The sequence below is a fragment of the Brienomyrus brachyistius genome, chromosome 20, assembly GCF_023856365.1.
Source record: "Brienomyrus brachyistius isolate T26 chromosome 20, BBRACH_0.4, whole genome shotgun sequence".
Lineage (NCBI taxonomy): Eukaryota > Metazoa > Chordata > Actinopteri > Osteoglossiformes > Mormyridae > Brienomyrus > Brienomyrus brachyistius.
Window position 1 is genome coordinate 14680160 of NC_064552.1, and position 16512 is coordinate 14696671.

The window sequence follows — 16512 nt, forward strand, 5'->3', positions numbered from 1 at the left end:
CTGGTGTGTCAAAGCTGTTTCCCCATCCTAGGGCTTCCTTGCCATGTGCCAGTAGCTTCCCAGTTTAGGCTCTGTGCTTACTGGGACCCGGGTCTGGATAAGCGTTTATGGGAGATGGATCGACATCACTGGCTGATCATTTTACCTTAATGGTCCTATGCTGGCTTCCTGCTCTGTCAGGTGTGTTATACCGGTCCTTCAGTTCCAATCTAGCTTTTCTTTGAGCTGTGAAGTAAGTAAAACATTTGGGGGAATTGCGGCAAGGGGGTGCTAGCAGTCACTGTATTTGCTGTGTCATGGAGGAACCCAGGTGCTCCTAGCTGCGTGCCAATCCCATCCCCACCAGGTGTGATAGCCTGCATTCACGGGCTGCACACTTCCGTCGGCATGCGGCGCTCGAGGAAGGGCTGGCCGTGTGAGCTCTGGGGAGGCGCTGGTTAGCATGACATCGGCAGGTGAAGAGGTGACTCCCAGACAGGCAGCCTCGCACTCCTGGGCTCCGGTTTCAGGCTTATTCAGGCAGGCAGTGAGTCGGCACTCCGGCGAATCGCAGTGAGTCGGCACTCCGGCGAATCGCAGTGAGTCGGCACTCCGGCGAATCGCAGTGAGTCGGCACTCCGGCGAATCGCAGTGAGTCGGCACTCCGGCGAATCGCAGTGAGTCGGCACACCAGACAACGAGGGCAGGGGAACAGTAAATAACACTGACCAATAAATACACAGGAAATGACGGCAAATGACATGTGTGTCAGAGCAAACAGCAGCTGAGTGCTGCTGATACCTAAGGCAAGATGGCTGGTGGTTTGATCATGGAGCTACATATACACCCCCTGCTGGTGCTAATCTGTAACCTCAGGTCTGAACACCAAGCATTGGTTAACCCCTCACTGCAATTCCGTTGGCATGATACTCAGCCAGTGCCCCAGAATGGCGTTATAGCATGTTGCTCTCTCCCTTGATTAGCATGTTAGCCAGGCAGTGCCCCAGGGTGGCCTTATAGCTTCCTGCCCTGTTAGCATGTTAGCCAGCCAGTGCCTCAGAGTGGCATTATAGCATGTTAGCCAGGCAGTGCCCCAGGGTGGCCTTATAGCTTCCTTATAGCTTCCTGCTCCGTGCCCTGTTAGCATGTTAGCCAGGCAGTGCCTCAGAGTGGCCTTATACCTTCCTGCTCTGTGCCCTGTTAGCATGTTAGCCAGCCAGTGCCTCAGAGTGGCATTATAGCATGTTAGCCAGGCAGTGCCCCAGGGTGGCCTTATAGCTTCCTTATAGCTTCCTGCTCCGTGCCCTGTTAGCATGTTAGCCAGACAGTGCCTCAGAGTGGCCTTATACCTTCCTGCTCTGTGGCCTGTTAGCATGTTAGCCAGCCAGTGCCTCAGAGTGGCATTATAGCATGTTAGCCAGGCAGTGCCCCAGGGTGGCCTTATAGCTTCCTTATAGCTTCCTGCTCTGTGCCCTGTTAGCATGTTAGCCAGACAGTGCCTCAGAGTGGCGTTATAGCGCCCTGCTGTTTGCCCCGTTAGCATGTTGGCCAGGCAGTGCCCCAGAGTGGCCTTATAGCATCCTGTTTTGTCCCAAACTGGCCCTGCTCTACATCCCTGCTCACTGAAGCCACTGGCCACTGGCTGCTGGCTTGTCTCCCATGAACCCGTTGACCGCGACCAAAGATGGCACCGCCGGGGACTGGGGGGGGGCGCCTGAGGATGAGAGCGGTCTTTATCCGAGTCGTGCTTTGCTCACGCCGCCAAGCATTTCCCGTCAGCGGCTGTTTATTCAATGGGGCATCCTGGCCTGTCCGTACTGCTTCTCCTGGAATACGGCTTCCTCCCAGAGCCTAGAGAGGGGGCCACCTCGGAGCCATAAATCCCACTGTACCTGAAACCGGGGGGAGGGGGTTCCCTGTGAAACTATGTGCAGACCTTCCAGATGATCCCCAGAATTGTGGACTGTGGGCTTCTCCTGGTGTCTAGCAGAAAACGTTACGCGCGTGTACTGCCATAAACCTGATGCCCTCAGCCATAAGCGTTACCCCCCCCCCATATCACAGCAACTGGTGAATCGCATTACTCCCAGCTGACATCCCTGCCGAATGTGAAAGCAAGCCCCCCCTGCTGAGAATGGCCAGTCTGTGTGGGCCAGTGCGGTGCTGGGGACAGCGGGGGATGAATGGGAGATTGTACTGTGCTGGGCTGGGCATTCAGCCCCTCTGTGAGCGGGGAGGCTGGTACAGCGCGAGACAGGGCCTTTCTCTCTCTTAGCGCTGGTACAGGGTGATATTTCAGTGAGCGTCCTGACAGCGGCGGCCACAGAGCTGGGAGTCCAGGCGTCTGAGCGCGGCCGGGTATGTTACCCCGCACCTTCACGTCTCACGGGGCGGGCCGTGGGGCGTCTGAGCGCGGCCGGGTATGTTACCCCGCACCTTCACGTCTCACGGGCCGGGCGTGGGGCGTCTGAGCGCGGCCGGGTATGTTACCCCGCACCTTCACGTCTCACGGGGCGGGCGTGGGGCGTCTGAGCGCGGCCGGGTATGTTACCCCGCACCTTCACGTCTCACGGGGCGGGCGTGGGGCGTCTGAGCGCGGCCGGGTATGTTACCCCGCACCTTCACGTCTCACGGGGCGGGCGTGGGGCGTCTGAGCGCGGCCGGGTATGTTACCCCGCACCTTCACGTCTCACGGGGCGGGCGTGGGGCGTCTGAGCGCGGCCGGGTATGTTACCCCGCACCTTCACGTCTCACGGGGCGGGCGTGGGGCGTCTGAGCGCGGCCGGGTATGTTACCCCCGCACCTTCACGTCTCACGGGGCGGGCGTGGGGCGTCTGAGCGCGGCCGGGTATGTTACCCCGCACCTTCACGTCTCACGGGGCGGGCGTGGGGCGCCTGAGCGCGGCCGGGTATGTTACCCCGCACCTTCACGTCTCACGGGGCGGGCGTGGGGCGCCTGAGCGCGGCCGGGTATGTTACCCCGCACCTTCACGTCTCACGGGGCGGGCGTGGGGCGCCTGAGCGCGGCCGGGTATGTTACCCCCGCACCTTCACGCCTCACGGGGCGGGCGTGGGGCGTCTGAGCGCGGCCGGGTATGTTACCCCGCACCTTCACGTCTCACGGGGCGGGCGTGGGGCGTCTGAGCGCGGCCGGGTATGTTACCCCGCACCTTCACGCCTCACGGGGCGGGCGTGGGGCGTCTGAGCGCGGCCGGGTATGTTACCCCCGCACCTTCACGTCTCACGGGGCGGGCGTGGGGCGCCTGAGCGCGGCCGGGTATGTTACCCCGCACCTTCACGTCTCACGGGGCGGGCGTGGGGCGCCTGAGCGCGGCCGGGTATGTTACCCCCGCACCTTCACGTCTCACGGGGCGGGCGTGGGGAAATTCAGTTGTTTTCCAGTTAGTCTTTCTGAGTCTTTGCAAACCAGCCTTGATTGCTTTGCCACAGACCGTAGCTGCAGTAATTGAAATGTAAAGAGACACTAATGCTTTCATATCTAGGATGTAGATTTGTGTTGATTAGATTTCAGGCTTGTGAGCTCTGCTAATCTGTGGGTAGAGTGCATTAGGTGTATTATGATCAAGCAACTTTATTAACAGGTCTGTAAAATGCAGACACACTGACTGCACTCTGCTAATTTGTAGGGGGCATAACTTCGTCTTTGGGGGGGGGGCTTGCTTCGGTGTGAACTCGGCATCTCTGTGCCTGTCTCTCACCAATGAGAGTCTCTAGGATTGTGATGGGATCCCGAAAAGGGTGCTGCCAATCGGGCTCTCCCTCTTGATGGAGGAAGTTGCATCCCAGTTGACTGGTGGGTGGGTGTGAGGAGTGAAACGTAAAGTGATCCCGGACTGAATAAAACTTTTGAGTATTTCTGCGAGTGTGTGGTTCAGTTTTAACAGGCTAGAGGAGCCGTAAGTCTTGTCTGTTACTAGGTCCTTGAGGTCTGTCTGCTGGCCAGAAGTTGAAAGAGAATAGGTGCTGTCGCTTTTTAAAGGGCCAGCTGTGTGCGATGGATTACACAGCTGGTAGCTCACTGGGCTGCCCCCTGGGCCGGCCCCTGGTCCTGGGACTCACAGCTGGCGGCTAATTGGGCCATCCCATCGCGACGGGACCCACAGCTGGTGGCTAATTGAGCCATCCCCATGCCTCACACTGAGCCCTGGGCTTTGTCAGGCACACCAGCCTCACCTGTCTCTTGCCCATGAGCTGCGGACAAGCCTGTTACTCTGAATGCGTTAGATTTCAGCATGTATGTCTTAGGGCAAGGCTGCTGTAGTTACATGCGTGCAATCAAACAGTTAATGCTTTGAAATGCATAAATGATGGACTGGCATCCTGTGCTACCGCGGACACTACACACTACATGATGGATGGATGGGGTGGTCGACATTTGCTATTGTCTGTTTCTCACACTCTACAGTTAACTGTCTTGAATCTTAAAAAAAATTGTTAATACAGGTCAAGCTATACATTTTAATGGTGTCACAATAATAAATGATCAGCATAATGAAGGAAAGTCTGACTTGGCCCTCCATGGAGGGACAGGGTCACACTGGCTCCCAGAAAGTCCCTGTGTTCCGCAGCATGGTCTGTGATGCCACTGTTATCTGAGGGTCTGCAGAACCTTCAAGGTCGCCCCCCCACCCCACAGGTGACTAACATTCATGGCTCCTCGGCGCCCCCTGCAGGTACCTACAGGAAGTCGGATACACAGACACGATCCTGGATGTCAAGTCTCAGCGGGTGAAGGTGTTGCTGGGCCTGGCCGGAGACGAGGGGGAGCGAGCGGCCGAGCGCAGCCCAGAAGCCATGGTCAACGGCAGCGAGCCAGCTCTCAAGGGTGGCATGGCGATCGGGTGAGGGGGGTCTCGCGGCCATGCTTGCGATCTCTATCACCCGGGGGGCGCGCTCCTGACGTCAGTGGCGACTGTACAGCTTCTGCAACATGCACGTTTCAGCCCAGCATTCGTAATGTGGATATGTTAACAGGCAGCTTGTAGCACCTAGACGAGGAATCTGAGTGATGGTTAGTGGCAGGAACATCTTGACTGATAAGGGTTTCTGATGCCGGCCGGTTCCCAGGCACACAGGGACATGTTTCCCAGCAGGCCACGCAGCATTGTGTCGGGCATATAAATGCCAGACATGTCATATCTATAGGGTAAAGCAGAAGGGCTGCTGATTGACTATAGGAGGGAAATCCTGCAGGCTAACCCCTCCTGTACAACAGCTACCCTGAATGAGCACCATCTCTCTCTCTCTCTCTCTCTCTCTCTCTCTCTCTACCTGCCTCTCTCTCTCTCTCTCTCTCTGCCTGCCTCTCTCTCTCTCTCTCTCTCTCTCTCTCTCTCTCTCTGCTTCTCTGCTTTTGTACCTCTCATGGGAAAGGGGTCAAAAAAAGATCCCGGACGAGCCCCCACTTTTTACAACTCTGAGTATAAAACTATTGGGGTATACACAGTCGGACAAAGAGACGACACAAAAACAGGAATATGTTGAAGTATCTGAACATCAAATAAAACAACAAAAGAAAAGAAAAGGTCCATATTCCTGCTCTGAGTTTTAAAATCTGTTCTATCTGGTCTCTAAACAAAAGTCCTAGCTAACTAAACTGCTTCTAACTACAAAATATAACTTACAAGGGTGGTGCCCGCCTCTAACCTAGTGTATCTAACAAACATTTACCTATTTGATAGTGTAATGTAAATGTGCGAGAAAACCGCAAGCGGGTAACTAAGCAAACGACAATGGTGCAGTGACTATACCACGAGGGAAATGAGGAATGGTAAGTATATATACAAAACAACCGGGAATGTGGACAACTAATCTGACCCAACCTGACAAACAAATAGTTATTCTTAATCTTAAACAGCATAAATCGAACAATACAACCAATGCACTAATCTCTCACGAAGTCTCGCGTCCGAGCCACCAGGGTCCTCTTATGGTCGGTAGGCGGGAACTCCCGAAACGATCTGCCACTCTGAGGCAGTAGGGATGATCGGCCAATCATCTACGGACAAGGCAACCAATTGGGTTGAAGGGGCTGGCCTAAAAGAAAGGAAGGCGTGAAAGAGGAGAGTAAAAAAAAAAACTATGTGGCATTGCACGAATCCCCGTTCATTCTCCCTCCATGCTCACACCAAGTTTACTCCACGGCTCTCTACATGCTCCTTCTGAGCCCCCTTCTTGCTCCCCCTCCATGCTCTCCCTCCACACTTCCTCCATATCTCCCTCCATGACTTTATTGTATATGTTTCTGCCTACTGTTACTTTGCAGTGCTGACATGCTTTCTTCAAGCTTTGAGACACATCAGCCGATTTAGTTTCTTTGGAACCGGTAATTAAATGTGCACTGACAGTCGCTAGGCCTTGAAAGGCCTCTTCAGGTAGACATGTTTGTTTGGAGTATATTGTGGAATATATCAGTGCATGTCATGTGCCTGTCGCATGTGGGTGGACATCTGTACCCTGTTATCTGCGGGTAACCGCTTCCTACAAACTGCTCAAACAGCACAAATTTGAATATAATTATAGCTATTTCCATTAGTTCAAATTTGTTTCCGGTCCATCCCAGAAACGCATATTAATCTTCCAGAAATGTCCTGAACACTAAAAAAAACATCAATTTCAGCATGATGTATTTGTGTTTATATGGATTTTTTGAGCACTATAGTCAGCTTTGCAGTAAAAGTAAGACATTTCACATGTATCTGAAAACAAAAAAGTAATAAAAACAGTAAATATAAGTTAAATAGCAACAGTAAAAGTAGTGATTCCCTACTTTTCACTGGTTAATTTCGCTAACTGCAGCTCTTCCTCTGATATCCTTCATCCACACTTGTCTTCCTCACTCGGATGCCCGTTAGGTTGGCAGCTTGGACACCGGCAACAATAAGGCTGGAGGACATCATCTGTAATATCACAACAATATTGTGTGGTCCTTGTGTCCTGCTGTTTGTTCTGCCCTTTCCTCTGGACTCATACAGAATATAAGATGTGTTATATAAGCGGGACAGTTTGGCTGTGGTAATGTGTGTTGTGAATTGTGCCCTGGAGACGTGAAGTGGGCTATCCCACAAAAACAAAGTTTTGAGAGAATGAGTTCCAAAGTTGAATTTTTTTTAAAAAAAAATTGGTGTGTCTATACCCTACAATTGATATATATCATAGGTAGCACAGATCTCTGTATATTTAAAAGAAAGATAAACCCTCAATAATTAATATTGGGCACTAAACTCAGTTTTGACATGTGGGATAGCCCACTTTACCTCTCATGGGCACAATTCTCTGTGATATGCATCTCATCCAAATAAATGGAAATTTAGACTCCATTTGGATGGTAGTCACAGTTTGAATTAAAATACTCGCCTGTTGCTGCATTTAGCATTAGCTACAGTAACAATTCTGTGACTGTCAGCATTTTCTCTCCACGTGATTTTGTTTGCCCACAGCCATCCTTTCTCCATTACAGGAGCTAATTTGCTCCATAATGCATCCTAATGGGCGAAACAGCGTTTGGGAAGTGTGATTCCCGGAGCCTTTATCACTTATTTCTTTGGGTGAACATCTAGCTTTAGATGCTTTGAATAAAACTTTCATTTCTTCTCTGGGTTTTTAATTTGCTCTCTCCTTCATGTCAGGATTTTGGAGGGTCTGATTGGTGGTCATGAACCCATAGGGGAAGGATACTGTCTGCTCTGGAGGATCACATTGGCTATAAAGTCAGCCAATCAGAGATGGCACTGGCAGGAAGCCTTCAGAAGTTGTTGGAAGGGAGGGCTTGATGTCACACGATTGAGCTTAAACCCCCCCCCCCCCCCCCTTACGCCTTCAGGAAGCCCGACCTGTCAGACTCTGCATCTGTGCTGGAGGCGTTCAAGTTCATCGAGAGTGCTGCGGCTGAGTTCAGCGACGAGGATGAGGACGATGACAGTGAGGGGAGGGACAAGACCATCATCGACTCCTCTACGGTGAGAGAGCGAGCCTCAATGAGGCCGCCGACCTGCGGGCCCATTTGGTGGGCATGCAGCTCTTCAATGCGTTTGGGAAGCGAGCCTTATGGTTTCTGACCCCTGCAGAATCTATGAGTTTGTCTCCTTATCGGGGGGGATTGTCCCGCCTTCCCGTAACACGTAACGTTTCAATGTTAAACCTTTCCTCCTGTTTCACAAACCTCTGCATTCTACTTCATGCTGTTCTAGCACCATTAAATTGAGAACAGCTGGTTAAATGTTTAATTAGTGAGTCCTGATAACTAACGAGCGTGTAAACAGGAAGCCGTCAAATACAGCCGTGTCTGTCTCCATGTCCTGGCGTGCCTGTCGGCGTGAGGCTGCTGCCAGACATAATAAATCGGAAGTTTTTTTAGCTCTCTCCTGTGATCTGTAGGCCATCCGTCTTCCAGGAGAGGAGAGCATGCGGCCCTCGCTGAGCTCTGTGGGCTCTTGTTGCCTCAGTAGACATGCGGGAGACGGGAGTCCACACGCGACTGGAGTTAAGCCGAGTGCTGCAGCAGCAGATCATGTTTACATCACTTACCCAACCAACTTCTGCAGATTGTGCGGAAGAAAGCGCCCTCCTCGCCGTCGTCCTCGGACATCAGTGATGACCCCCGACACCGAGGAGGCCCTGAAGGGCTTTGACTTCCTGACCAGCCCCGACGAACTGGACGGCTCGCCAGAGTCCAGGAGTGCCGGAGATGGGACCGACTGGGGTGAGACGGGAACATAATGGGCATAGTGGGATCAGGGAGACTGGAGGGCTGCAGATCACTGAGAGCGTTGGTCTGCTTTTGGCGTGTATATGGAGATGCCAAGAGTTTGCATCCATGCTGGCATCTGCTATGATGCTTTAGGTAAACAGACATCTGATGAATGAATCGTATCTAAAGCTTTGCAGCTGTTACCCTCTGATTACACATAGTTAAGTCTAGCTGATTTCAGTGGATTTTTTTCATCCGCGTCCATTAGATTCTGATGTCTCCCACGTCACCGACAAATTATAGTTGTAAGTACCAGGGCTTGGGATTTGTTTGGTTGTTGAGTTCGTTGCTGATTTGTGAAGGTTAACCTCCCTGTATCCCATAATCCTTTGCAGCAGTGCTTGCGGAGATTACAGCTGGGTTCCGTACTATGTTTCCTACCAAAGCGTATCAAATACGGAATTAGCACATTTCATGGGCTTGTCAGTGAGGCTGCGCTCACTTTCCTAAAGTACTGTAGAGAACGGAAAAATGAGCCAGCAGCAGTAGGGGGGCCTTTAAATGGTAAGAAAGGTCACATGGACCGTCGACAGGAAAGTGATGGCTAAGGGCTGTCAGGATGTAATGGTGTATTATCATGAGTCCGGTCGCTATGGTGATTAATGTACTGTAGCAACCTTCCTGGTGCCACCTAATCATTTGCATGTAAGCATGGCTTGAATCCCAGAAGCTGGTTAGTTTGAATCTCATTGCTGGTGCCCCACCTCCACCCTAGACTGAGGGCTGTAGGACTGTAGGGCTGTAGGGCTGTAGGATTTTAGTCTAAGGTAGCTGACTTTTGACAAAAGCACGGCACAGTGTTTCTCAGAATTTTTTCAAGGCTCATTCTTAAAGTTGGCTCTGAGTCATCAACTGTGAAAGGGGGAGGGTTCTTATCATGCTGTTTGAAGGGAGGGGTCCTTACCGTGATGTGTGAAGAAGGGGGGAGGGTCCATACTGTGCAGTGTGAAGGAGGAGGGGGACCTGTCTGGGCAGTGTGGGAGAGGGTAAAAGGGTCCTCATCATGCAGTGTGAAGGAGCAATATCCTCACCATGCAGTGTGAAGGAGGGATTTCCTCGCTGTGCAGTGTAAAGGAGGGCGGTCCCTGCTAAGCAGTCAGAAGGAGGAGCGGCACCTGTCTGGGCAGTGTGGAAGAGGGTGGAAGGGCCCTCACCGTGCAGTGTAAAGGAAGGATGTCCTCTCCATGCAGTGTGAAGGGGCGATATCCTTACCATGCAGTGTAAAGGAGGGCGGTTCCTGCTGAGCAGTCAGAAGAAGGAGGAGGTCCTGTCTTGGCAGTGTGGGAGAGGGTGGAAGGGTCCTCACTGTGCAGTGTAAAGGAAGGATGTCCTCACCATACAGTGCGAAGGGGCGATATCCTCACCATGCAGTGTAAACGAGGGTGGTCCCTGCTGAGCAGTCAGAAGGAGGAGGGGGTCCTCTCTGTGCAGTGTGAAGTGGAGGAGGGGGGGTCCTCACTGCACAGTGTGAAGGAGGGAGGTCCTCACTGTGTACTTCTGCAGAGCACTTTTCATTTTATTTACCCCCTCCTTGTGTGCTTGTATGCACGCTATGTTTTCAACTTTTTTGCCATTATTTGCCCTCTGAGAGGCTTTGGATGTCTTGCTTCGCGTCCCTATTGGCGCCACCTCAGTGACGGAGCTCCCCCGGTCTGCCCGCGTCCCCACGGGGCGCCTTGTCCTCTGGCCCGGTGGCCTGAAGAGCTTCTTGCTTTGTTTCCCCCATTTAGAGAAGGAAGAACAGTGTCCCATGTCGGAGGCCTGGGATGTGGACCAGGGCCTGATAACCAAACTCAAGGAGCAGTACAGAAAAGAGCGCAAGGGCAAGAAGGGGGTGAAGAGTAAGTCCAGCAGGGTGGCCCCACTCCCTGTCGTCTCTGATGGTCTATATCCAGGATTCTTTCCCATCTTTCCATCTCTTCTTCTACCTACCCATCACTCATCAGTTCAGGCCCCTATTCTTCCATCAGGCACCTTTTCCCCCCATTATCTCTCCAGCTTGTTCCATTGCCACCTGCTCTGGAAGTCACATGGCCATCCGCAGCTCCTCTTCCTCCTCTTTCTGTTTCTACCTTTATTTATGTTCCTTCCTTCTTTCGTGACACCCGCCCCCAAACTGAGATGAGCCCATGGCGCTCTGCAGGGGGCATGGCCCCCCTCCCCCCGACCCTGACATTGAGACGGTCACAGAGCCACACACTGCGCTTATGGGCTCCTTCACAGCAGCATTCAAGCTGCTTGCCCATTTGGGCCCCTCTTGTGCCGCCTCTTACTGGATCGGCGCCCTCGGCAGACGCTGACCCAGAGAGCGAGCGGCCTGCTGTCTCATTCTGCCTCCCCTCATTGTCCCCGCTGTCATCTCCTCCTCCTCTGACTTCCGCTGCCTTCTTCCTACAGCTTTGTTCTTTTATCTTTTACCCTACAGGTGCCTTCACGGTCGTTCATGCTCCTCTAACCCCTGTGTTCTTTGCTGTTCCCTTGTGAATAAGCAGAAAGATGACAGTGTGTCACTTCTGCCCCCCCCCAGGGCCGAATCGCTGCAAACTGCAGGACATGCTAGCAAACCTGCGGGAGGCCGAGGAATTGCCCCCTGCCCAGCCGTCGGCCGCCCCACCCGCGCGGCCCAGCATGGTCCGCCCCGGCGAACATGAGGCTGGCCGTGCCGACGAGGGTGGGTACCCTCTTTGTGCTCTCTTTGTGCCCAATGCCTGCAGGGACTTTCTCTGTCAATATGCCATGTTGGGTGGTGAGTCGCTCCTCGCATTACATAAGCCAAGCCGTTGCTGTCCCTGAGTCCGAAATCACATCACACCCCCGGCTGCACGCTCGAGTCTCTGCTTTCTGCTTTCTGATTTCACATCCATGTTCTTCACGGTCTCACTGCATCTGCATGAGTCCTTTTAATCAGTTATCTTGTACGCAGCATAAATTCTCCGGCATTAAATTCCCAGTGTATCACATCACACACTGGCAGGTCAGAGGGGTGACTGCAAGTGGGTAGGGAGGGTGAGGCGATGACTAATAAATAACAACAGCAGTGTCTCTCGCAGTGGAAGCCATGACGTTCCCCCCCACGTCCGGGAAGTCGTTCATCATGGGCGCAGGCGAGGCGATGGAGAACGAGCTGGGCCTGGGGGAACTGGCAGGCCTGACGGTGGCCAATGAGGCGGATAACCTGACCTACGACGTGAGTCTGCTCTCGGGGAGGGGCCAAGTGAAACAAGAGGGGTCATAGTGACATACTAGCTGGGATCTCCTCCAAGGGAACCTAACAATGATCACACTGCCCTCTGTGACCCACACTGGCCATGATGGTTTTTTGTTTTATTATTAATAGCGTGTATTAATTTAATGAGTTCTGGGCAATTTTCCAGTGTTATGCTGAATGAATACAAATTTAAATTGGTATTAGTAGGAACAGGTAGTTGTCCTACAGGTGTAGGATCGGCTGCTCTCCTGGGGGGGGGGCATAGAGGTCACTGTCCCTTGTGAAGTCCATCAGAACTGACTTTTCTGCCTTTGTGGGGGTTGGGGGTGGCTGGGTCTCATTGGCTGAGCAGGTCAGCAGTGGATTTTTCCCTCATAAGAAAATTTGTGACGTGAGTTCATGCTTTTTGCGGGTCATAATTAACAGAGCTATGCCCCCCGCCCCCCCCCCCCCCCCCCCCCCAGATTGGCAATAACAAAGACGCCCTGAGGAAGACGTGGAACCCCAAGTTCACGCTGCGCAGCCACTTCGACGCCATCCGCGGCCTGGCCTTCCACCCGGCTGAACCCGTGCTCGTCACGGCCTCGGAGGACCACACTCTCAAGATGTGGAACCTACAGAAGACCGCCCCCGCCAAGAAGTACGTGTGCCCTTCGCTTTCCACCCCCCATGCGTGAGGAATGGCCGCGTGTCGGACGCTCGGGTAAACCCTCTCCGCTCTGTTCTGCAGGAGCACGGCTTTGGATGTGGAGCCTATTTATACCTTCAGGGCACACCGGTGAGTGAACCCCCCCCCCCCCCCCCCCCCCCCCATATTGCACGTGTTCATTGGGTGCATGTAGGCCTGCCTGATTTACACATGCATCCTCCCCCAAATTCACAGAGGCTCAGTGCTGTGCGTGGTGATGAGCACCTCGGGGGACCAGTGCTTCAGTGGGGGTGTGGACGGCACCATCCAGAGCTGGAACACCCCCAACCCCAACATCGATCCCTACGACTCCTACGGTACGAGCCACCCAGCTGGGAAATGAGCTCATGTCCGGGGACAGCCAGAGGCTTGGCACTTTTCTACATGCAGCGTCATGCTCCTGATCAGACCTGTTTCCTCCTTTAACCCAGGAGTACATCACCATTCTCCCAAGGTTACGTTTGATCTGCAGACTTGACTCTCCCCGAGTTAAATCCCCATTTGATCCCCTCACCTGAGAGAAACGTCATGCAACTGGAGTAAATCACTGAGCACATGTCACTGTTTTTCCTTCTAGATGTGTTTTATGTGCCTCAGAAACTTCAGGTGGTACCTGCTGCTGTAGGGAAGATAGATTAGCAGTTAACCTGTGTAAAAATGGGGACATGCATGGCCATCAGTAGCACATTCTGTCTGGTGTATTACCTTCTTCCCTTAAGGCAACATAGGTGGATCATGTGCCCAAATACAGCCTCTGCATGACTGGATTTTGGATGCAAATCGATTGGTTGACAGATAATTATCTGCTGGGTGTTTATGCAATGAGGCCATGGGGCAGATTGTATCGGCCTTAACCATCAAGCCCCCAAGGAGGAATGACGGTTTATGGTTTATTTCTGCAAATGCAAACAGTTGCTTATCACAGGGTGGGTGTCAAGAACACGATGGAGGCACAGTGCGGCATTTTGCTTCAGTATGCCTGATGCCTATGCCTCTCTGTCCTGCAACAGAGCCCAGCGTCCTGCGGGGGGCGCTGTGTGGCCACACTGACGCCGTCTGGGGCCTGGTGTACAGCTCGGCTCACCAGCGCCTGCTGTCCTGCTCGGCCGACGGCACGGTGCGGCTGTGGGACGCCAGCGACACCTCGCCCGCCCTGGCCATCTTCAATGAGAATGGGGGTGAGTCTGACACAGAGCTGATGCCTGCCCTGCCACCCTGAATGCTCCATCACCCGTATAAAGTCCAGACATGATTGGCTTTGAGCTGTCCTCATCATGACTGTTTGACACGGGGTGTTTCAACTTGTGGCTCAATGAATCATATGATTGGTCTCCTTTGGTAAGGAGGCAACTGATGTATCCTTGATATTTGGGCCGGAGTACGACCAACATCTTGGGATTTTTTTACCGTCCACTGTACTTCTGTTCTTAGTATTGGACCTGGTCTTTGGCAATGGAAGATAACTTATAGTAACTTAAAATGCGTGCACGCCAACACAAGTATGGTCAAGTATGCATATTGAGAAACACCCAGATTGTTGGTGAGCTGTTTGGTCACTCAGCCTGTGTGGATGGGCCTTCACTGATGGAGTCAATCGGTCCACCAGATCCCCCCCATGTATCCTGCTCCAGATCACAGTAGGAAGTGATTGATGTGTGGTTATGCATGGGAGGAAATGACCTGCCTCTACTGATGATAAGCTTATGTACATATGTGCAGAAGTCTGCTCCCTGGCCAGATAACACAGCCTAACAAGCTCCACCCCCCCCCCCTCCACTTCCAGAGCTTGGCATCCCCTCCTCAGTGGACCTTGTATGCAGCGAGCCCGCCTACATGGTGACCTCATTCAACAGCGGCCGCACGGGGCTCTTCAACATGGAGACGCGGCAGCTGGTTCTCAGCCTGGAGTCCGTCGGAGAGCCAGGTACCACCACAGCCCTGCAGGGGGCGCTGCTCACAGAGCATATTTGTACCTCCTCTTTAAATCCCTAAAACTTCAGTCCACACACAGTTTTTGCAAGTAGTGATATGCACCCCAAAGCACACAGGCATAAATTAAAACAATTAAAACATAAAACCCAAACAGAATGAGTAATACACTCATGTGGAACAGGGGTGTCGAGTAATCCAAGTAATTTAGCCCTGAAGCGTGTATCGATGCCAGCATCACGTGTCTATGTGTAACATAACCAATTACGTGTGAAGCCTCGCTCCCCATCCGTACCATATGACAAGTTCGGAAACTGGTTTGAATGCACGTGAATGGTCTGTGTATGAAACACCGCTGAGAAATGCCGAATGCAAACAATCTGTGCTTTCCAGCATTTGATAGTCATTTTCTGTATTTGCTGCTCTGCTGAGTTTCACACGGATCCCCCATGGAAGAGAAGAATTTCTCCCGAGCACAATCCACGTCTCTAAAAGCTGGCACCGGGGGGGTCTTCTGGACCCCATTCTTCTCCAGACCGCATGGAAGGGCATTTGTTGTGTAATGAAAATAATAAGATCTTCCCTCCAAATGATTTCCTGTTTGACAAGATGTTCTTCAGCCGGTTACATGTGGACATTAACTAATCTCTGCAGTTGCTGGATTTCCATGGTTAAGTTTTTGCCCACAAATGCTTATCCACCTTTCACTCGAGTTAATGCCAGTATAAGGTCACCAAAGGACTGATATTCATATACATTTAGTACATGACCTTTGAGGTGATTTTGTTAAGTCATGCTAATTATCATGAAATTAAATCATGCTAATTATCAGAAAAACAATGATATAATTGCTTTTCTTTATTCCTTGATATTTTTGGCAACGAGTAGTTCCAAGACCTGGTGGAAAATGTCTCGTCACTCAGAAAATGTGGCTTCTAGTATTTTTGCCTGTTCCATAATCTGCCCAGTAGATGGCGTAGTATTTAGATGAAGCGCCAAGAACTGAACATTTTCTCGAAGCACATTGCCAGAATGTTTCAGTGCTTCATGAAGCTTCATGTCACCATCACTTGCAATCAGTGTGATTTTTTCCCCATTCTTTGCTTCCCTTAATGTCGTTCCCCCCCCCCCCCCCCCCAGGCACTCCCAGTCAGATTAACAAAGTGCTGAGTCACCCCACCCTCCCCATCTCCATCACAGCCCAGGAGGATCGGCACATAAAGTTCTTTGACAACAACACAGGTAGGACCAGGGTGCCCTGCCGCACCACTAGGGGGAGCCAGGAGCTGTTCTTCTTGCTCCTGGGTGTGGGTGCCGCTCAGCCGGGGGGTGACTGGCCCATGGTCTCATGGGTTAATACAGCTGGTTTAACTGTAACATAATTCTAAGGTTTTTAGCTATTTACCTGATGCTAATCTAAAGTGGCCTCATCTTGGGATTTTTTTCTGCAGGAAAACTGATCCATTCCATGGTCGCCCACCTCGACGCAGTCACTAGCTTGGCTGTGGACCCCAACGGGCTGTACCTGATGTCTGGCAGTAAGTATCTGCGTTTGGAGAACGTGCCCGCGCCCCTGTGCCGGCACTGTTCTGGAGTCTCTGGGCTGGAAATGAATCTGGGGAGTTACAGATCGCTGTGCCACTAAAGATTAAGGGTCTCTTTGGAGCATGTCAAGGTCTGTGGTATATTAGATGGTAAGCTATTTCCGTACATACGTGGCTCCATACTCTGCAGGGCTCGACGCACTGTATTGTGACACATTACTCCTTCATCATTACTATCTTTATCAAAGTCATCTCCCATTTGTGCCGCAGTAGCCCTTCTGTTGGTTTGTACTACATGGGATATCCTTCATTCTCATTTGTGCCACAGTAGCCCTTCTGTTGGTTCGTACCACATGGGATATCCTTCATTCCCATTTGTGCCGCAGTAGCCCTT

At 52.1% G+C, this 16512-nt stretch overlaps 1 protein-coding gene across 1 annotated transcript in view; it reads left to right on the plus strand.

Annotated features, from left to right (window-relative positions):
• strn (striatin, calmodulin binding protein) overlaps positions 1-16512 on the plus strand; it is a 58609-nt gene that overhangs the window by 37188 nt on the left and 4909 nt on the right. The window contains 14 exon segments of the mRNA XM_048987187.1: positions 4674-4841; positions 7823-7958; positions 8544-8597; positions 8599-8701; positions 10480-10590; positions 11277-11420; positions 11800-11936; positions 12422-12597; positions 12688-12735; positions 12841-12962; positions 13656-13823; positions 14429-14569; positions 15715-15816; positions 16026-16112. Of these exon segments, the coding sequence (XP_048843144.1) occupies positions 4674-4841; positions 7823-7958; positions 8544-8597; positions 8599-8701; positions 10480-10590; positions 11277-11420; positions 11800-11936; positions 12422-12597; positions 12688-12735; positions 12841-12962; positions 13656-13823; positions 14429-14569; positions 15715-15816; positions 16026-16112 (1697 nt within the window).